Source organism: Vigna umbellata, chromosome 1 (genome assembly GCF_029865625.1).
Source record: "Vigna umbellata cultivar VRB3 chromosome 1, Vumbellata_1.0, whole genome shotgun sequence".
NCBI classification, from domain to species: domain Eukaryota; kingdom Viridiplantae; phylum Streptophyta; class Magnoliopsida; order Fabales; family Fabaceae; genus Vigna; species Vigna umbellata.
Window position 1 is genome coordinate 101,704,333 of NC_142165.1, and position 22,758 is coordinate 101,727,090.

Consider the following 22,758-nt stretch of genomic DNA (forward strand, 5'->3'; position numbering starts at 1 on the left):
TCATGCATGAGTAAGATCTGAGTTATTTTGATTTTTGGTGTATAGATTAAGTGGAGTTAGTAAGTGAACTTGGAGTAGAAAGCTATTAGAGGAAGCAACCTAACCTTGCATTAGGGCGAACACTGCTATCCAGGTAAGGGAAGCTTAGTAATTTAATTTATACTTGTATGTTGTATGTAAACATAATATGAACTGAATGTATGAGATGTATGCTGGTTGAGTATGCATGATCGAACGTTGCTGTACTGAATGAATATGATATATGTTGGTTGAAATGTATGATATGGGTGATACGTGTGAATATGAAATATACATGCTTAGAAGCGAGTGAATGTAAGCGAAACTTGAATATCAACTTCCCTATGATAACGTATGTCCGACATTAAACGGTTCTCGACCGTTTGGTGTTCTAGTAAACTTCTTTGAATTGGAATACTTTCATTTGGGAAGGATTCTGGTCGAGCATGAGCTATGTAGGTCTTTTACTTAGAGCTCATAATGAGCAGTGTCGATCTTACACATAGTAATCGTATTGGGTAGTGCTCGGTCTTACACCAAGCGCTCTTACTCTTTTCTTGAAAAATCTTTGAAATACAGATCTTTGAAAAATGAGTTCAAATAAACTACACTGAATTGCAATGAACCAAAAACTAGTTTGTCTGAAATGAGTTGAAAATTAGTTTAGATGAATTGAACTATTTTTTGTTTTATCAAACTGCATTAAATTGCAATTTGAATTGACTTGATATGTATCTTAACCTGTTTCTAAAGTGTGTTAATTTTTAACTAAACTACATTAATTTTTAATTGAACTACACAAAATTTGAACCAAATTACACTAATTTTGAATTGAATTGCAATATTTTTTGAATTAGTAATTTATAAAAAATAGTATTTACCCACTTCATTCATGATCTATGTTATGCCATAGATAACAAAATTAAAAATTTTATACGAATTAGGTTTAGTAGGATAAACCAAGTCGAATAAAATGTTAAAATAAGTCAAAATCAAAATTTGTTCAAATTGAACTAATACAGTATAATCGAAACTCAATTAAATTTGACAACTCAACTTAAAAAAAAATGAAAAAAAAATGAATTGGTACTAATTAATTAGTCTAATTTATATATTAAAACTAAACTGTAATTTTAAAAACTTTCAAACAAGTAAAAAATTTCAAATGAATTAGTTTTAAATTAATGAATAATAAACTCTTTTTGATATTCAGCTTTTCAAAATTAAATTATAAAATAACATAATTCAGTGTGAAAAATTCAAATTTGTTAGTTCAGTTAATTAATAATCAGTATAGTCAATTAATTTTTTCCAAACTAATTATGATAAACTTTAAATGAAAAAACTATACGTTAACTTCGTAACTGCTAAAACTCGACAAGACATAACATAATCTTGAAACGCAGATTTACATCTACTAAATTTGAAACATAATATCATTTCTTCAAAAGAAAGAAAAGTAAAATAAAATAAAACGGCGGCGACCGACTCATTTACCTTAGGACAAGTCGATACCAAAAGGTTGGTCACAATCCAGTGCTTCGGGTTGCAGAATACAACTCCATGCACTCTACATTGATTCATGTGAAAGATCCTTTGTGGAGTGCGAAACAGAGCGGTGAAAGCGCCAAGGCTGCAACACCCACTCCCTCCCTTCAATCCCTAATTTCCCAACTCCATCACTCACTCCTCAACCTTCTGCTCTCAGGTAGATTCATTCTTTATTCACTCTCCTTTCTTCGCTCATCAACTCTCTCTTTCGTTTCCTTTTCTTCTCCGATTTCGGGTTTCGATGACAGTCACCGTTTTCTGTTTCTTCCGTTTCCGATTCCCTCAGTGACCATCTCATCCTAGGGTTACAGCTTTTTCTTGTCCAATTCTTGGTAACTGTTTATGTCCAATTATTTGCGATTCGCAACTAGGTTTTCAGTTACACCCCGAACGCCTCCTCACACAACGTTATATCTGTCTAAGAGAGTGAAATTAGGTTCATGCATTTGTTTTGTTCGTGATAGGATTGTTTGGGCGATCCGCGTTTTGTTACAGTGTCTCTGTTTGCTTAATTATTTTGATATCGTCGTGTGTGAAGTTTTGATATACTCTAGAACCAATCAATATCTATGAAGTAGTTCCTGTTTTGCCCTATCTTAAGGCAATCTGCAAACTGAATACCTGATATGAAATCGGTGTTTTCTTACTTTTTCAATTTTTGGATATACATTTTTATTTGCGAGATGGGAATGTGCCTGGTGTCTTTCGTTTGGCGTGTGTGACATTGTGGCTCGTAAGTTTACTGATGTGTGCTGATAAGAAACGAGTTGAACTGTCTGACCTAGGAAGGTATTGTTACGTAAAGGGGATTTTTTTGGTTTGCATTTCTTTTTTGTGGCTGGTTTCATTGCTGTGGTTCTGCTTGTTGTTTTATCGATTATTTTTTATTGCTTCAAAACATTTAGATGGGTTGCATGCCGTGTTTTTATTAATCCTGTGAATATAGGTAATGGTAAAGGTGTAACTAAGCCAGAATTACATATCTCTTAGAGAGTGCCGAATCATACAAAGTGAAATTTGAGCTGCTTGGTTCTGTATAACAATAGGCTTCCTGCACAGGTTTTATTTATCCATGTCATCTATATTTTCTGAAATCAATATATTCTGAAAATAGGCTATACATTCTTCTGGGTCAAGAGCTCTTCTATCATTGTGACAACCATTCTGTTCTTTATTACAAATAGGCTTCTTTTATGATTGCTCTGCTGCACTGCAGTCAATACCTTCCATTTCTTCATGCAATCTTACATGTTTGAAGCTAGCTGTTCAAACATATTTAGTGTATTAATATACATCATAACTACATAAAATGATCTTTTAATGTTGTCAAATAACCGTTATAATGAGGCTATTTTTACCCTCCGCCATCATTATTTTGTCAATGGAGGCCCGCTTGCAATGCCGTGTTTATATGCTAGAAGTTTTGACCTCCAGCTATATTCCACCATCTGCAATTGATAACCTTTCGTTGTTACATAATGCCAATGGCATTTGTCTGTTTGATACAAGAGAACAACGAGGAAATGATTTATGAAAATAATTCAAATTTCTTTGTTTTAACTAACAATGTAGTTTTTGCTTTGGATGTATTTACTTTAGCAAAGTTAAGAAAGCTCATCTCTGAATGAGTTGTTTTTTAGATCTGTATTTTTGAATTACACTGCCCATGCTCTAGAGTGAAGATAAAGTGTTCCTACTTAACTCTTCTTCAGCTTGAGTTTGAAGTTGTGCTTTAAGCTCAGTTTACTGGGATTTTCCATCTTTCATCTGCTATGCTGTTGTGTTGATGCAAGGACTGGACCATATGGGCTGGGTTGTAGATGCAGAATAGTGTTGGCTCTTATTCACTCCTATCAGCATGGATTTTAGGCATAGTAGTCAGTCACACACAGTAGTTGGCAGAATTGTGCTGGTGTTGCACCCTGCCGCTCCTCTAAGGGCCATCACATTTTTCCTGGTCAAGGGAGTGTGTTTCTTAGCCAAAATCACAGTTGGAGCAGGTGTTACATTGCAATGATGTTTGTTACACGGCTGCTATGATATGGCAGATTTTTGCGAACTGCCATAGGCAATTCGTGAAGAGAGGCATGCTATTGTGTGGCCATAGGCTTCAATGGAGTGTTTATCTACTTCAATTTTGGCCTTCTGTTATTGATAACATTGTTACACAGAAGATGTGTAGAAGCTCAACTTTGCCCCTGAAACCAGTATTGTTTTGTGGCTGCAGCCCCTTGCACCTTCTTCTCTGTCTGTGATCTTTGTCTTCTGTCTCCTTAGAAGGCAATTGAATCTTTTACGGGGGGAGATGCATACATGCCAGGGTCTTCGGGTTACACTGGTACAGTAAACAGAAGGGTTAGTGCTAAGGCAATTGGGTCAATGGGCCCACATGTATTGTTCTTTTTTAATTTTTTGGTTTTGGTTTGCTGTTATTAGATGAGTTCCATTTGACTTCTCTTATTTATTTATTATTTAAAGGATAAAAGTATTATGATAAGCTGAATAGTAGTATTGATAAACTAATAATAGTAATGAGTACATACGACAACAACAATAATAGCCCTCATATCCATGACTTTTGTTGGTATTTACTTGTATTCGTGTCTCTTACTAGTTCTTCGTCTTAAATTGACACTGATTATTCAAATAGGTGGGGGTAAATTGATGAGCTCAGATATTAATGAATTAACCATACATGCTTTGTTCAAGACACTTTGAAATTATTTTTTGTTAATTATGAATGTGGTGAATTTAGAGTAATTTTTATCATTATTGAGAATGTATATGTATGTTGATATACAAAAGTCAGTAGTGGTCAGCTGTTATACCATGTTATTCAGGATTAATAGTTATACTTATAAAAGTGCTTCTGTTATAAGTTTGCTTCAATTGGTTAGGGCCTTAAGGGCACTTTCCAGTAGTTCTGATATGAATTTCTTATAGTTCTCAAGATTCTTTGTTATCGATTATCTAATAAATTACTTAATGAATATAGACTCTCTTTCTATATATTTCAAAATGTTTATGATTTCTCATTGAACAAACACAATCCAATCTTATTTGTCAATGTATCGTATCTTGGTTTGTCTAACCTTTCTTCTGGATGGTCTTCTCTTCCCAACCTAATGGGGTTGATGGAGTAGTCTCAGCTCCGCATTTACTGGGTTGCAATACAACTCGCATTTATTTATAAATAGTCTTCCCCCTCTTATCTGATTACCTTTTGGACTGGTTCTCCATATCATTGGTGTCTTGTGATAAGATTTTTACCCAGGCAGTTAGCAAGCCAGCTTTAGTGTTAATGGTGTTTTTTCTTTTCCAAATACGGCAGTGTACACATCTTTCCACTTTGTATTTTTTATTGGTTTGTCTAATTTTTCTTATGCGTCAATGTATCATAGTCTGGTTTGTCTATTCTTTCCTCTGGGTGGTCTTCTCTTTCCAACCTAGTGGGGTTGATGTAGTCCCATTTTTTCTGGGTTACAACACAACTCCCATTTATAGTTGTGGGAGCCAGCTGGAGTATTGAATGTGTTTTTGTTTTTCCCACTATGACAGTGTACATTTCTTTCTATTTTGTATTGTTTTATAGGTTTCACATGATTTTCTCGATAATCATATATCTTGGACGAAGAAAGAAATATTGGCAGACCTTTTTATGGCTTTTATTATATTTTCATTTTATAGAGTATTACGTGGTACGCAGAGAATGGGAAGTAATAGCACTGAAAAGATTCCAATCAATACCAGTACTGAAAGTTCAGAAACCACTATCGAAATAAAGATTAAAACATTGGATTCTCAAACGTACACCCTCAGAGTGGATAAACAGGTGTTTCTTTGACTGTATAATCTTTCTTGACTTGTTTTTTGAATTTCTTGTGAAGACATTCTGTTTCTGTTTGTAAATCTTGCTTTGTGCACTGCCTTGCTGTAGAAACATGATAATTGATAAAAAGAATCAAGGCTGTTTGTTTTATTACAAGAAAAAAATCTTTTATGAAAAAATTTAATAAATTATAATAGTTTAATAGGCTTTTCAAAACAGGAAAAAAAAACTATAAATATTCTCCAAAGCGGAAGGAGTAGCTTCTGAAAAAGTTCCTGAATGAATTGTCAATAAAACCACTTTTTTTCTAATATGTTTGGTTTTTAACGCAACACTGTTTAAGATATATAATCATAAGGCTGCCTCTTTGAATTACCTGACAACTTGCTTGAAGATCTGTTTCTAATTGTCCTTTTCCTACAACAATATTCCCTGTCCTGCAGATGCCAGTCCCTGCCCTGAAAGAACAGATTGCTTCTGTAACTGGAGTATTATCTGAAAGGCAACGCCTAATTTGCCAAGGAAAAGTTCTGAAGGATGATCAGCTCCTGTCTGCGTATCGTATCCTGTTTCTTTGTCTTTCCACTGTGTTGAAAGACTCACAAAGGAAGCCAATGTAGCATTTAAAGAGATGCTATCTTGCCCTTAAGTAGTTGTTAGTTATGGAGAGAAGACTTGGATTTCAGAAATACAAAATGATATAATATAATATGGTGTTTCCTTTATTTTTGTGTTAAGCTTGTGTTCCTTTTACTTGTCCAGAAAAGGGGCTGTGTCCTTAGCTTCTGTAGTAATTTTTTAATCCTCAGTGATAAAATTTTTTGTGTGTTTGTAAAACATATGATCCGTACTGTTTAAGTGTAGTAGTCAGTATTGTGATCAATAATTTCGTCAAGAGTTTAGATTTTGAGGCAAAAAGGCTGCAGCACATAAAAGTCAGATTGCTAAGAGGAGACACTGCCATCACAATAAAATTTTCCATTGAGTGGTGACTTTTGGCTTTTGTGCCAAATTACTCGAACCTTTACAGAAAAGTCTGAAGTTGAAATATAGGCCCATCCACCCATGTTATAATTTGTTTGTTGTCCAAATATATTAATATTATCTCAGTAATTAATGTTATGAACAAAAACAAAGAAGCACTCTTGTGGATGATTTTTTTAGACACAAAAGCCATGCTGTCGTGTCAAAGAAGTTTTGGTGCTGTAACTGCATCACTATTTTTTCATTCAAAATGGGTTTCCTCCTTAACACAAGTAGATGTTGAAGATGGTCACACCTTGCATCTGGTTGCGAGGCAACCTGACCTACCACCACCAGGAAGTCTGCCCAATCATTCAGGTTTGACGTGATTATGTACAGTATTATCATTTGCTGTTGTAATTGATGTGAAAGTTATGTGCTCTAGTTTAGTAGGATTTATAGTGAAGGTTTCGTATTTCTTGTTGTAGCAAATCTTCTCTTTAAGTAGAAAATTGGTGAAATAAAATATACTCGGTCTTTCTTGCAAAGAAGATATTGTTATAGCTTGAAACTTGTTTGTTTGTTTCCATTTTACACCTAATTAAAAGCTTGTCTGGGAGAAACATGAATTGTAATTAATTCAACCAGTAGACAAAGTAGGTTTTCGACTTTTTAATTTCTTTTTGCCCGGAGAATCAGGTAAGATGATCAAAACACACCATAATAGTGCCATTTATCTGGTGCACCTGCAAGAATTAAACTAGGTAATTAGTTTAGTTTTACAAAATTTTTACCTAATTGCGTTGGAAAATATTTTCCAAGAGCATGCCTCATTTGTGTAAGAAGAAATTCAAGAAGTGGTCATCTTGTTTGATAATTTTCCATTTGGGCACTGGCAAATTGTCACTATTATTTTTTTTTCTTGAAAGGTTGTTTCTTAAAGGGGTGGGGAACTGGGTGAGGAGTTTTCTAGTTGATCTTGTCTTCTGGGTTACCTTCATTCTCACCTTTAATAAAAGGAGATAAGGTATACTGACTTCCATACTTACCTCCATTTTGTAGTGACTGAACCGAATTCAAGCTCAAGCCTGACAGGCCTCAGTCACAGTAGTCAAGTAGCCCCTGGTGTTTTTATTGAGACTTTCAATGTGCCTTTTCAGGGAGACGGAGTTCCACCTGAAATCAATAGGGTATAATTAAAATTTGAACAATAGGGGACACATTTAGGGTTTTCTCTTTTGGTTGAAAATTTAATTTTGATCTCATTCCTGTGCAGATCGTTTCTGCAGTTCTAGGATCCATTGGACTTCAAAATTTTGCGAATGGTGAAGGGATTGACGTCAGGGTAAATTCAACTTTCCGTATATTAATTCTCTTTCCATTGGGTATTGGAGTGGTATAATGAACTTATGACGTGTGACCAATAAAAAATGGTATTTGCTTGTCTTTTTATGTGAATATTCATCTGAAACACTTTCCTTGACAACTGGACATATTGGATTGAATGAAGGAGCATGATTCCCAAGGCTCTGGGAGAATTTCAGGCTCTAGTGGGATATTTGATTCATCTCATCCTCAACCCGAACAATCGGGTTTTCGGGTTTTGTCTGATAGATCACGTAATGCCTTTGGAGCTCCAGCTACAGTATCTCTAGGGTCTTTGCAGCCTCCTGTATGTGCTAAATATTTATTTAATTTCTTTCAGGTGTACATATTCTTTTATATTTGACATTTTGAGTATTTTCCTCTCTCGTTGACAAGATATCAAACAATTTATTTCTTAAATGACTTTGTAGGTCATTCCTGATTCTTTAACAACTTTGTCCCAATATTTAAGTCACATAAGCAATGAATTTGATGCAATTGGTAAGCATGCCATGTTGAATCTAATAGTTATCCTTCACTGGCTTCTGCTGCATAATTGTTCTTTGAGAATGACACATTTTACTTGCAGTGAGAGAAGGGGGGAATATTGCCCAAGCAGACGAGGCTCAAAGGAATATAGAAACTAGACCTGTTTCTTCACGTTCGGGTTCAGTTCTAGAAGGGTTTTCATCTCCGACATTGTTGGCAGAGGTTCTGCTTTCTACCAGACGAATGATTGTTGAACAAGCAGGCGAATGCCTACTTGTGAGTTTTAAAACATCCTATTAGATTTTTCTTCTATGTTTGCGATGACTTTCTTCCTGCACTGTTAACAAATAGGCATGTGGTGTTATATAACTATTTTCTTTATTCTGCTAAAGATAAAATTGCCATGTTCATTATATACTTCCACAGCAAATATCAAGGCAGATGGAGAATCAAGCGGATGTAACTGATCCATTGTTGCGGTCAAGCATTCAGTCTAGGGCTTTGAGGACTGGAGTTTTGTTTTATAACCTTGGTGCATTTTTACTCGAGCTTGGTCGCACAACCATGACACTGCGTTTGGGTCAAACATCGGTAGGCATGGTTTCCCACCGTTGGTATCTTGTTAGTCAATTGTTAGGTTTGTGGTTCTAAGTACTAATTAACTTTGTCTGCAGTCTGAAGCTGTAGTTAATGGAGGGCCTGCAGTCTTTATATCCCCAAATGGTCCTAACCATATCATGGTTCAGGTACTTTTGTCTTTCTATCTATCGTTCTTGTCATGACAACTGTACTGCTTTTGCTTATTGACTTGCATGGTTCCAGCCCCTTCCTTTTCAACCTGGAACAAGCTTTGGCGCTGTTCCTGTTGGAGCTGCACAGTCTAGCTCAAGTTTAGGTAGTGGACTTGGTTCAAGCTTTTTCCCTAGGCGTATAGATATACAGATACGACGAGGTACAGTATATATATATATATTTTTTAGTTTACTACGTTCTGTTGCTTTGCATTATGTTTTTAACTTACATGTAGCATCATTTCTATTATTAGGTACCTCATCAACATCATCCAATACCACCAATCAAGAAGAACGCAATGATACACAACCTGCCTCAGTACAAAGAAATCCAGGTGAAAATCCTGTTAATCAGGCAACCTCCAGGCGTCCAGATGCTTCTTTTTCTGGGGAACCAGGAGTAAGGTTAGTGCCTATTAGAACCATGGTTGCAGCAGCAGTACCGGGTCCCGTGGTCCGTCCGCCTTCAGAATCATCTGGTAATTCTCTAGGTCTTTACTATCCAATTCTTGGGAGATTTCAACATGTGTCGTCTTCTGGACATGTAAATAGTGAACAGAGATCTCAACATTCAAGTCAGCATCATGCTGCAGTGCCATCAACTACTGATTCCATGTTGGAAAGGCAAAGCACAGATGATTCTACAAGGAATGGTAATTTAACAATTATCTTTCAATATCTGAAACCGCTGATTGCTTCATGTTACAAGATGATTTCAGATTATATTTGATTGCAGAGTACGTGATCCAAAACTACTTTTTTATAGTTTGTTAAAATAATCAATGCTTACTTATTTTGATTGAAGACGTAGTGCTCGATAGAGGTACTACCCAACCCTCCCATCCCTTATTGTTGACTTTGGATTGTCATTTCATAAGAGAAAACTGGAGTTTGCAGACATCACTGCAATATTGTTACCTCTAATGAATAGTTGACTAACATTTTCATCAAGACTCTGGGAAGACCAAAGATTGATGACTTTTGTAGCAAGCTGGGCACATACTACCTATATGCTCAGCTTGAGGGAAAGTGTTATAATTATAAAAATAAGAAATTGATACTATATAATGAGAAATATCGTTGTAATTATAGAAATAGGGGTTCATTCTAAATAAGTGTATCTAGATTATTTATGTATTATTAGGAACCTTTTTATTTATTTATTCCCATTATTAGAGGATATCAAATCTTTTCTATTCATTATATTGATTCGTTTTTGTCAATATTTATAAAGCATCCCTGCTGAAACATACAATTTCAGCTCAATATTTCTCTCTTACCTAGAGTTTCTATAATTGTTAACAAAATAAGTTGGAAAGAAATAATATAAGTAAAATAGTAATAAGCAAAACCAGACTACTTTATATTTCCTATAAAGTTTAAAGACTTTAATATCCTCATCGGCACTATGATATCTAGGAATATCATGAGATAGAAAGCATTTCAAGTGCTAATTTATTCTTTCCTAAACACTTGATGACAATGTTCCTTTCGTTTCCCCTAAGAGAGATGACTGATATTTTCAGTAATTTAGTGGGTTTAACTAATTAATTGTCTAAATTTACCGTATCCCGGATATGACATTCTTCCTAATAGCTATGAACTAAAGATATCTTCCATATTATTCTTACGATTGAATGATTGATTAAACTTGCTTTCTAAGCATTTTATTGAATTCAATAGGCTTGATTCATTTTGGCGAGGAAGATGTATTGCTACTTCCTTCTTTTACTTCTACAAACCTTCTAAAGTCACTACCTTTGTTTATATAACTCATGGTTTACCTATTTTGCCGGTTATAAAATTATCTGATATATACTTTAAGGATCTGAGGGATAAATTTGATTTTAGTTAATTTGCCATTGAACTTTGTTGTAGTAGGATCCTTATCAACTCAAAGCACAAGACCGGAGCCATCTAATTCTCGTGTTGTAAATATCAATATTCTGGCTGCCAGTGGACCCCAAAACAACCAAGAACCTGAGCGACAAATACCAAGCAGTGTACTTCAGTTATTAAGGTCACTCTTTCCTGGTGGAGAAATTCATGTGGAAGATTCAAGTGTACAAGGAATAACTCCAGGTTCTGACTCAGATCATGCTGCAACATCAAGGGGGGCTGCCCAAGTCCCCGAAGCACAACCTAATGCCAGTGAAGAAGGAATATTTTTGTCAAATATGCTCCGTGAAATCATGCCAGTCATATCTCAACAAGTAGGGTCAGAGGGAAATCCTTCAGAAGATCATATGGCTCAAGCTTCTTCAACCCAGGTGTGCAGACTTAATTGTTTGCTTTCCTTATTCTATTTTTTATTTGCTTGATTACATTTGTTATTTGGTCAACATCAACTACCAAAACCTCTCTCGCACATTGTGAGTGCTTCTTGACTTTTGACACACGTAGGGAATATCATATTTGAAAGATTCCAACTTTTTTATCCTTTACTCAAACCCCTCTGGGTGTCACTTTCTCCAAGGTTGCTGAACAGATGTAATATAGCAAAAAATTCAGGAGACTTTTCTTAATATTTTTTCTTGCCTTGTTCAACCAGATTATGTCAAGTGAAAATTGAGTATTGTAACTGCGTCTTCTATGAAAAAAGAGAAAATAAACTGATCAGCCTATGTGCATGCAGGTTGAAACTGATGTCGGGACATCACGCAGACCGAGTGATTCTGACTCAAGCCCCCCAAATCCAAAACGTCAAAAGGTCTCTGTTTTACTTTTGAGTTTTTAAAGTGTTCCTGTGCACTATTTATTTAAAACCTCAGTTTGGATTAGCATCCCAGTTCTAGGATGGACTGCATGTGCGTAGAATTAGATCTGTTAATAAATGACAATAATACTACCAAAAGCCTATTCATTGGGTCAGGTACATGAGTCTAAGGATACCCGTTTGTTTTTGTTGTAAAGAATTCTTTAAAGAGGCCATTTAATTATATATACTTTCTAATGGTTTCAATTGAAGAGTCATTACTGATCTACCCCTGCCTCTAATTATTTGGCTATCATGTCATTTGATGAGCTCTTCTAATGAAGATTTCTATTGGTTTTGTTTTCACATGCCTATATCATCCTAGGTGTGATTCTACTGCCACCTTTTTGTTAGTAAATATCACTCTTACTTCCTCTCCTACGTATTCCTTTTAGGTATGTTAACTTATAATTATGCCTATGAAATTTTCTAGTTATCAGAACATTCTATGTATTTGTATTGCGTTATGAAATTGATAGGTTTAGTGATAGAGTTTATACTAGGAGAAACAAATAAGGAGGTAGTTATAACCTCCTTTTGTTGTAACAGGCCTAACAGACTATTATATATGTAGTCTGTGATTAGGTTGTTTAGTTTTTTGGAGAGTTTTGATTGTTAGGAGGGAATGAGTTAGGAGAGAAAGGTCCTCTTGAAAGACTTTGGTTCTTTGTACATTGTTGTTACCTGTTTCTACTACACTGGTAGGGAAAATTGATTCATAATAAACATACAAGAACTGTTTTGTACTTCTGTAATTCTGAGGGGTTTATCAACGGGTATTCAGAGCTACTTTCTTGGTCCTTAGGGTAGTGGTGTACGAGGCTTATGGTTAGCACCAAAATGGAAGCAAGACCAGAGGCGTTGGAACACATGTTTCAAGAATCCATGTGCGACAGAGATAGAGAGGAGAATGAACATGAGCGTATGCAACAAGTTTGGTCTGACATCTCGATGATTTCATAGGCAGACTCCCCAAAGCAAAAGGAAAAGACACCACTTTTGTAGAAGTAGACAGATTTACCAAGTATGCTCACTTTTTTGCTTTATCACATCCCTACTCAGCACAAGAGGTGGCTCAGCTTTTATTGAATGAGGTGGTAAGATTACATGGGTTTCCCTCTTCAATAGTTTCAGATAGAGACCAGTTATTTCTCAGCCAATTTTGGAAAGAACTTTTTAAACAAGAAGGGACTAAGTTGAAGTATAGCAGTGCATATCACCCACAATCAGATGGTCTGACCGAAGTTGGGAATTGCTATCTTGAAACATATTTAAGATGCATGACAGGAACTCAACCTAAACAATGGCCCACTTGGCTACCTTGGGCTGAGTTTTGGTTCAACACCAACTATAGTGCCTCTTCTAAGATGACACCATTCAAGGCTCTATATGGATGTGATCCACCGCTCATTTTGAAAGGCACAACCATTCCAGCTAAGGTGGAAAGTGTAAATCAGGTGCACGAAGCAAGGGATGCAATTTCAAAATCGTTGAAAGATAATTTGTGCAAGGCACAAGAGCAGAATAGGCTTCAAGCTAATAAACACAGGAGAAATGTGGTTTATCAAGAAGGAGATTGGGTGTTTCTCAAGATTCAACAATATCGGTTCAAATCTTTAGCGAGAAATTTAATGAAAAATTAAGTCCTTGCTATTATGAACCTTATCAGGTTGTAGAACGTATTGGCCAAGTTGCTTATAAGTTGCTTCTACCAGAACTCAGCCGCATTCATCTAGTTTTTCATGTTTCCTTGCTTAAATCAGCAGTGAAAGCAGTGCTTGACACTCGTGTGAATGCATAAGGTGAATTGGAAGTTTTGCTCAAATGGAAACAACTTCCTGAGATGGAGAATAGTGGGGAGTCTGCTGCGGCTATCAACTAAGACTTCCAAGACTTTCACCTTGAGGACAAGGTGAAACTCCTAGGGTGGGGTATTGATAGGTTCAGTGGTAGAATTTATACTAGGAGAAATAAATAAGGAGGTAGTTATAATCTCCTGTTGTTGTAACAGGCCTAACAGAGACTATTATATATGTAGTCTGTGATTAGGTTGTTTTTAGTTTTCTGGAGAGTTTTGATTGTTAGGAGGGAAGGGAGTTAGGAGAGAAAGGTCCTCTCGAAAGACCTTGGTGCTTTGTACATTGTTATTACCTGTTTCTACTACATTGGTAGGGCAGATTGATTCATAATAAACATACAAGAACTGTCTTGTACTTCTTAATTCTGGGGGTCTATCAGAAATGAACATGTTTAAATGCATACAGAGTGGATTTGTACAAGAGATTTTCTAAACCACAATGATTAAGCTTATTGGGTTTGATAATCTTTCATAGCGTTACAAAATTCAAAGGCATTCCAACCCTTAAGTGGGTGAAAGCTTCAGTATTAGAGGTTGTATAATAGGGAGTGTGAGTGCAAACCTGATATCTGAATCTCTTTCTTTCTAAGGATGTCCCAGGGAGTCTGCCATTCTCAGTCCATGTGGGATCCTGTTGGATCATCCCCAGTATGGTTTTCAGGGGAGGAAAAAGTTTTTGATTGTCTTGTCAGGCCCAACCTGATATGATCTAGAATAAGTGTTACTGAGCCCAATAAATGTAAGGCCCAAGTACCTAAATTATTCAAAGACTGTTTTTAATTAATTAGATACTGGCCTAGAGAGGCTCATTATGCCATATGTACGATAGTTCCTACAGTTTGAAGGAAATGAAATATCTACCCTTTACATTTTTTGTCTTCTTTACTTTTCTTATGCGTATTCCTTTCATAGGTTAATTTGTAGTGCTGCTTAACATTTTTGTTGCTTCCGTCCCATCCACCAAGGAGATCAATCCCTAAAAAGCATCCATGACCTTTTGTAAGCCATGCAGTCCCCCACATGGAAGCTCAAGGCAGCTGTCATCAACTACTCCAACTATCTTTCCACACCATTGCCAACTCTCATGAAACTTTTCTATCAACTTAAGAATCTCCTACACTAGGTTTTACTGCTTGTATCCATACTTTAACCAGCCAATCACCTCCAAACATGACACCCTCACCTCAACCACAACAACTTTACCTCCCTCTCTATATGTTCTTACGGTCACCACTAATCCACCTTTGTCATGCATTACTTCTTCAGGCTTTCCAAAACTTTGCTCCCTTCCATCCCCCAAACAACACACACACACACACACACATCTCCACTTGACCACAACAGCTATTCCCCTTACACACTCCCCTACTTCATCTATATCCTCAACACCCTCAACAACCACCGATTGTTGTTCCTACAACCCTTCCCTTTTCTTCCTTTCCTCAACCTCCATGTTTCTTCTACCGTCCCAAATTTCAACTAGCCTACTCTGATGGTCTAGAACCCCTTGATCAACTTGTTCAAACATAATAGTTTTTTTTTTCCTTCTATCTGATCTCCCTAGACCAGAGCCTTAACATGGCCTATTCATATGGAAAGGTGATGTCTTTAGTTGGTATAAATGGATGCACCATAACTCTCAATTCACTACTTGGTCATCCTTCACTCAACCATACACTGTGACTTCACTTTGTCCCCTCCTCTTTGAAAAGATATGCAATAGAGTACTAGGTCTACCCATAGAGGTCATTCTAAATTGTTTCATTTCTGGTTTAATCCCCGAAATGCGCCATGAACTTGCTATCCAAAAGCCATTAGATTAGCAAAACTAATTGAGGCCAAAATTAAAGATTCTAAGCCTGCCCACAACACTAACTCCCACACCCCTACCATTAGCATTCTAATAGCAAGAATGTTGAGCACTACTTATGCTACAATTGTCATGAAAAATTTACCCAACTCACAAGTGCACCCACTCCCGATTTTTTATTTTAATTGACGATGAATCTTTTGACATCGATGACATTGATGATGTGTCTTCCCCTTTGGTCCCTAAACCCCAAACTCCCCCAACCTCTATTACACTTACAACACTCCTCGGGAGAACTTGCTGGCCAACATTCTCTACAAATACTACCCAGATAGGGCCCATTGACAACCTTCTTGTCACTTGCAAATGCCATTTTACTTAATACCCATTGAGGGTGTTGATGTCGTATTGCTTATTGATTGGCTACACAATCACTCCACTTTACTGCCAGTTTTGCTATACCCAACATCTCCCTCACCCATTCCAATACTATTTTTACCCTCCAAGATGACTCACCTTCCAAACATCCACCAATCTCTTTCCGTCGGTTGTGCCACCTCCTTCGTAACAAATTTATTTCCTCACTTCACGTCCTCACGATTCAATCTCTACACATTACTCCCATAACACCCTCACCCTCCAATATTCCACTCCCTCCCATACATCACGAACCAAACTTCATATAATTCCCATCTCAAGTTCAATCTCTCATAACCACTCACGATTTAGTTTTTTTCCTGCTACAAGGCCTTACACCAAAGCATCCCCATTATCACCCACACTTCCAGAGAGATATCATCTCCTACATCATCCGCGATATGTTAATGAAGACATTGTTACAGGTAGCACCAACTCTTTCTCTTATACTATTGATGAACTCCTGGTTGAGTTATATGCTGTTACAATTTTTTCTGAGTTTGATTTACACTCGGGACTTCACCAAATCCAAGTATTTCCTGAAGACAGACATAACAACCTTTCACACATCGGGTGACCATTACAAATTTTTGGTAATGCCATTTGGCCTCAGAAATAGCCTTTCTCTTTTCAATCAGCCATGAGTGATTTACTCAGGCCACATTTATACCAATTACTCCTGTTTTTATACACACACACACTACATTACAGTCCTGATTATCTCTTTCATGTCATACACTTACACTTAGTTTTAAAGTTATTATCCTGTAATCAATTTTTTTGTGAGGTTCTTCAAGTACAATTTTGCATCAATTCAGTGCACTAAGCACACATCATTGCATCTGCAAGTGTATCCTCGGATCAAGACAAAGTTCAAGCTATATACTCCAATGGTTGGAGCCACACACTTATGGCATTCAGAGACTTCCCTTGCCTCACTGATTTATACTGTCTTTTTGTTTCCCATTACGCCTCTCCCTTCACCAATCGCCTTTGTTCAAGCTAAATTATATGGACCATCCACAAGCATTTGAAGAGTTATAGAATCAAATGGCCAAATTACCTTCACTAACACTACCTAATTTTTCTAAACCATTGTGTTTGAAACTGATGCCTTGAGTTTTGCCATCAGTTCAGTTCTAGATCAACATGGACTTCCCTTGGCCTTCTTTCGTCAAAAAATGTGTCCACGTATTCGATTAGCCTTTGTATATTCTAGGGAGGTTGATGCCGTAACCAAATTTGTCAAAAAAATGGAGACTATTTTTTAAGGCACCCTTTCCAAGTACAAATCCGAAAGAGTCGTAATTCTCTTTTAACTAAAGCAGTTCAAACTCAATATAAAAATTGAACTTCTTAAGTATGGGGATTTCAGTTTTAGATTTTCTATGAACTTGGAAAAACAAATCTTGTGCTGGATGCACTCTCCAGAAAATTTTCTAGACCCATCTTCACCTCCATCTCCTCATCGGTTCCCCAACACTTTACCAAGCTCCATCAATTTTACACTACCACTATACAAGGCAAAATGTTAATGGGCAAATACACCTCCACTATCCTCAAGTACTTCAACTGTGCCAACTCATACTGTTACCAACTTTTACGACAAATACTCCCCAATGGCAGAAGATATTGTTACCGAACCCAGTAAACACAAGATCCAAACACCTAAATGGTTCAAAGATATGTTTTGATTAATGAAATGTCTTCCTTTTTGAAGCATATAGAGACCCATTAAATGCAATCCTGTCCCCAATGTTATACGAAATAGTATTCCTAGTATTGGAGGGAAATGAAAAATTTACTCTTTTCTATTTTGTCTAATTAGTTTCTTTTACATATTCTTTTCCTGGGTTAATTTGTAGCGCAGCCTGACAATAAGCTATCAAAGATGCTTTATCTGAACATCAGAATAGATTGTGTTTATCTTTTAATGAAGACCCCATTGCAAATTGTTAAAGGTTCCACATTGACTAAAAATATAGTCAAATTATATATAAAAGAGAGAGTAAACATCATTTTATAAACTAATTCTGTGAAGTTTCATAAAACATGAAGTCGACATTGTAAGACATTATTGTCATGGTGAGTCTCTACAAGTTTTGAAGTGTGATATTGAAGTATAAGCTGCAGTGAATTTTATCTACTGGTAATTATGATCTCTGGATTAATTTCTGAACAAAATCTTGTCGACAGTTTTTCTCTTGTTTTATACAGATTAATGATTGATGAAGGTTGATGTTTTTATTTGCCCACACTGTAAGTTGTATGGACGTTAAATGAAAACATGGGCGTTAAGTATCTAATAACATTTCTGCAAAATGATCCTAATGCAAGTTTTGAATTAATTTTCGTTACAATTTCAACTACAACTGCAATTTTTAATAATGTCATGGTTTCTTAATGCAGATGGAGTGAAATAGAGGGTAATGTTCAGTGTGCGGTCGTGGAAGATTTCCATCACGAGAAACAGAATCTGGGGTGAAACTCAAGATGTCAATATGGTATTAAGTTCATTCCTAGTTTTTTATATGAAGCGTGATTTCATTTTCTCATGCTGTAGACAAATTTTAAGAAGACTGCTCTCCGAATTATGTGACAACTTGTACGTTACTGGCATTGGAATTGAACTTCCCCTAAGTTCGGTTTATTATGCTTGGAATTGGTAATAGAATTCAACATTAGAATTGAGATTAGTCATCTTATAAATTAAATTTGGCGTCCTAGAGGTCTTTATTGAAGAACTGAATCAAACATTTCTCCATTTTTAGGAATAATTTTCATTTCAAGAAAGCAATAATTGAGATGCAGGTATACTATCGCCGTTCTAGTTACCTTTTTCCAATTGTTGCTATTGGTCTGTATGTCTTAATATGTCTTAATATTGCAGTATTCCTTTTATTTAATTTAGTAGTTGCCTGAAGTAGGACATTTCTTTTATTAAACCATCAATTTATAGTTATAATGTTATTCTTTCTTTAATCTGGTTGTTAAAGTAAAAAAATAATAATAGAAGAATTAGAAATAATGTGAAGTTATTTTCTAATTATTAATAGTTCTTTAAATTAGGATTTACATTTGTTTGACACAAGTCAATAGGGATTAAGTTTATGGATATTCATTATTTGTAAAATTACTTGTATAATTTTTTTACTTTAAGAATTTTAGAGAAAATTTGTATGTTTTGTTATTTTAATTTAATTATTTTTCCTTTTGCAATACTGCGATGAATGTTAGCGATTTGGGGTCATCTTCCAAACTCAAATTTGTCAAATCTGGATTTATTGTAACGAAACGCCCTTCATAATAACACGATTTTGCATAATAATTCTGAATATATGTTTCGTACATGTAATAAACGTTTTGATTTTAAAAATGCAAATATCGTAAATCTTTAATGTCACGTCATATAAAAGAACATAATTCAAAATTTTTATAATTTTAAAAACACAATACACCACAATTTTTATAATGATTCAATAAAATTCTTAAATTTATCAAAAACTCAAAGCATAATTAAACCTAAAAATAAAAAGAAAAAAAAGCATAATTTAAGAATTATTTGTTATTTATATTTTTTTTAAGATTTAACAAGTTTTTAAGAATTATGACATTATATTTAAGAAAAAAAATATAAAATGATTATGCTCGTAACGTAATATGATTGTGGCTGGATGGCTTAATAATTGATTTTCAATTAAGTGATTTTTTTAAATAATATTTTTATTATTTATACACTATAAACATCTTACTCATTACAATTTGTATACCACCGTCATGATATAACATTCATTTTCAAAATTATTACTAGTGGAAACATTTATATGTATGTATATTTATTTATTTTTATCATAAACAAAGTTAAATTATTATTATAATTATAAAAGTACATATAAATAATTTTTATGATAAATAGTTTTTATTTATTTTGTAGATACTTTTGTTTACAAATAAGTATTTTAATTTCAAAAATATTAAAATTTTAAAAAAAAGTGAAATAAAAATAAATAATTAAATTTAAAAATCACTTGAAAGGTAAATTTGATAAAGTAGTTATTTTAGTTTAAAATTAATTTATTTTACAGAGTAAAATTAAAAAAATATATATGTATATAAAAAATGACAACCTTTTTATATAATAATATAGATAATTATTTAAACAAAATTAATAAATTCTAGTTTCAAATAATAGTTACCAGCCGTGAAAAAATATGTAGTGATATGAATAAAAGCCATTTTCATGAAACCAAACTCACTTATTTTATGTTCTTGTTCTTGTTAGGGTTTAGAGTTTATTTTTATGTGATTATATTATCGTCCTAACTAGCAAAACCTAACTAATTAAGTTATGTGTATACAGAAATACAAAAATACTAGTAGTAACTCATAATTTACGGATTTGAATTTTTATACCTAAGTTTACACATATAAAAACTAATTTCACCATTGATTTAAAATTTAGAACGCAGTAAGTTTAATTTATTAACTTTTTAATTAGTGTTTAAAATGAAACTAAATATTATTATTTTTTTCAATCTCAAGCAAATTCACAGCCCACTTTAAAAAGCCCAGAGATCCCAACAAACAAAAGCAGCCTTTTCTATCTTACACCAGTGAGAGAAGTGATTAGGGTTTTTGCGTGGGCTACTCCAACCCTTTCGCCTGCCGCATTCTCCGTGCAATCCCTCTACCATGGCTGAACAAGTACGATTGTCATTCATTTTTCAATTTTTTGCTTTGTCAATTGTTCTTAGTCCTTCTGTGGATCTTCCGTTGATTTTTGTTTTTTATTTTGTATTGCAGACCGAGAAAGCGTTTTTGAAGCAACCAAAAGTGTTCCTCTGGTAAGCCATATATACTTGGAAGAACGATTAACTTTGTTTTCCACATTGTGGTTTTTGATGCTGAATAGTTTTCTTATTTTCCTCGCTTTCCCAGCTCGAAGAAAACTGGGAAGGGGAAGAGACCCGGGAAAGGTGGAAATCGCTTTTGGAAATCCATTGGACTTGGATTTAAGACTCCCAGAGATGCCATCGAAGGTATCTTTCCTCCTCTCTCTTTCACGCTTCTCTATTGTATAATGTTTGTTCTTTAAGATGTAAATCTATGCGTTATTGTTTTATTTGTTATTTTTCTTATTATTGTAGAAGGGAAATTTTCGGATGCGAAATATTTTTGAATTAGGTTAAAATTCCCCATCCTTTACGAAGCCCTCTAGTCGATGATATGCTTTATATTATAGAAGTTCATTCCTAAGTAGGCTGTTGGTTCCACTGTGATGATTCTTGAACAAGCATTTCATGTCCAAGTCGTCGGAATAATATGCATTTGCCTGGAATTGATAATTGAAATTTTTGATGAGAATGATAAATAAAACTCTTGACTTTTGGCATGTCATATCATTGTCTAGATGTGCTTCTGTTAGTTATGGTTAATTCTATTGTCTAAATCGGTCATTTACACATCTCCGACTCCTTTGATTTATTACAGGGGCCTACATCGACAAGAAGTGCCCCTTCACAGGCAATGTCTCTATTCGTGGCCGTATCCTTGCCGGAACATGTCATAGTGCTAAGATGAATAGGACTATTATTGTTAGGAGAAATTATCTCCATTTTATTAAGAAATATCAGAGGTATTATCGTGCCATGTTTTTTAATTTGTTTGTTTATGATTGGAGAAATTTAATTATAATTTTCTTTTATTTAAAGGTATGAGAAGAGGCACTCCAATATTCCTGCTCATATATCACCTTGCTTCCGTGTGAAGGAAGGTGATCATGTCATTATTGGTCAATGCAGGTGAGATTTTATGAAAGTAATTATTTTCTGGTATTGTATTGGGATTTTGTATCTGTCTGGTGATTATTTTTACCACTTACGCAGGCCACTCTCCAAGACCGTGAGGTTCAATGTGTTGAAGGTGATTCCTGCAGGGTCTTCTAGCGGTGCAAAGAAGGCATTTACTGGAATGTGAGCTTTGATTTCCAGTCTAGGATTTTGTTATACGCTGTAGTCTTTGAATACTATCATTGTATTTTTTGAACAATGTCTCTTTCCTGTTTTCGGTATATTTATTTTAGTGTTATTTTGTGTTTAAAGTTGGAGAATTGTTTAGACTGAGATTGAAAGTTTTGCCCAAATTAATTTGAAACAAATATTTTCGCCAGAATGCGTTTGTCATGGAAGTGAGATTATTAGTTTAGACAAGATATTTATATTAGAATTCAGTAGTACTTTAGTGTGTATATTAGTTTTGAAGTTTTGAATCTCAAACAATATTTGTTGTTTTATTAGCCAAAATTTTTTCATCCACTTATGTGAACGGTGGCCACCAAAACTAGTAAATATTTCTTTGGATGGTGATATAAGGGAAACATATGCTAAATATTTAGTTACCTTAATTCGCCCAATGATTTTTGAAAGAAAAAAGATATTTTTGCCCAGATTTTTTAACAATATTTTGATTTAGCATGTGTTATTTTCTTATTAGTTTATTATTTATTTGTTATTTTGTTGATATACTTAAACCCGATGAAACAATAATGTGATTGTGTTAAAATATAGTAAAATATTGTGAACATATCATTGTTGCAGCTTCGTTTTGCATTTCATCACATTTCAATGGAGTTGGAAAATGATTTATTTGTCCTTGGTTTTTTCTTTCTATTTTAAAGTTATTGAGACGAAGAGACACTATCAGTTTTTTTTATTTTAAAGTTATTGAGATTATATGTAGAGAATTTACTTCAACTGATATGAAAATTTTAATATCACGTAACTTAAATAATAGTTTTTCATCTGAAGTTTTTTCTGAAAATTTTAATATGAAAAGCGTATTTCATTATACATTTAATATGATTCAAAAGAAATATTTCAAAATTATGGAAAGCATGTTTTAAAATTGTCATTT

General features: G+C 34.7%; 2 protein-coding genes across 3 annotated transcripts; both read left to right on the top strand.

Moving 5' to 3' along the window:
• Positions 1 to 1,519: 1,519 nt before the first annotated feature.
• On the top strand, positions 1,520 to 18,499 carry LOC124822698 (Ubiquitin-like superfamily protein). Of its 2 annotated transcripts, none has more exons than XM_088105227.1 (17): positions 1,520 to 1,726; positions 5,257 to 5,401; positions 5,842 to 5,959; positions 6,659 to 6,739; positions 7,424 to 7,551; positions 7,638 to 7,706; positions 7,872 to 8,033; positions 8,158 to 8,227; positions 8,316 to 8,491; positions 8,642 to 8,806; positions 8,890 to 8,961; positions 9,038 to 9,167; positions 9,261 to 9,659; positions 10,888 to 11,276; positions 11,642 to 11,716; positions 18,043 to 18,105; positions 18,256 to 18,499. In XM_088105227.1, exons 2-16 carry the CDS (start codon positions 5,279 to 5,281, stop codon positions 18,073 to 18,075), a joined length of 2,190 nt encoding a protein of 729 aa, XP_087961353.1. In that variant the 5' UTR covers positions 1,520 to 1,726; positions 5,257 to 5,278; the 3' UTR covers positions 18,076 to 18,105; positions 18,256 to 18,499. The 2 variants fall into 2 exon arrangements, with proteins under 2 accessions (XP_087961353.1, XP_087961352.1); XM_088105226.1 differs by having other exon boundaries at positions 1,521 to 1,726; positions 10,885 to 11,276.
• Positions 18,500 to 20,408: 1,909 nt separating this feature from the next.
• LOC124822700 (small ribosomal subunit protein uS17-like) lies at positions 20,409 to 22,017 on the top strand. Its single transcript, XM_047294739.2, has 6 exons — positions 20,409 to 20,550; positions 20,650 to 20,690; positions 20,785 to 20,885; positions 21,337 to 21,481; positions 21,558 to 21,647; positions 21,732 to 22,017. The coding sequence occupies exons 1-6, from the start codon at positions 20,539 to 20,541 to the stop codon at positions 21,820 to 21,822; spliced, it is 480 nt and encodes a 159-aa protein (XP_047150695.1). The 5' UTR covers positions 20,409 to 20,538; the 3' UTR covers positions 21,823 to 22,017.
• Positions 22,018 to 22,758: the final 741 nt, after the last annotated feature.

Bases quoted from the DNA above. Each gene is read 5' to 3' on its own strand.
- LOC124822700 (XM_047294739.2), top strand. The intron at 20,691-20,784 runs GTAAGCCATATA...TCGCTTTCCCAG, and splicing joins CAACCAAAAGTGTTCCTCTG to CTCGAAGAAAACTGGGAAGG. The intron at 21,648-21,731 runs GTGAGATTTTAT...CCACTTACGCAG, and splicing joins GTCATTATTGGTCAATGCAG to GCCACTCTCCAAGACCGTGA.
- LOC124822698 (XM_088105226.1), top strand. From the start codon at position 5,279: ATGGGAAGTAATAGCACTGAAAAGATTCCAATCAATACCAGTACTGAA. The intron at 8,228-8,315 runs GTAAGCATGCCA...TTTTACTTGCAG, and splicing joins CAATGAATTTGATGCAATTG to TGAGAGAAGGGGGGAATATT. The intron at 9,168-9,260 runs GTACAGTATATA...TTCTATTATTAG, and splicing joins AGATATACAGATACGACGAG to GTACCTCATCAACATCATCC.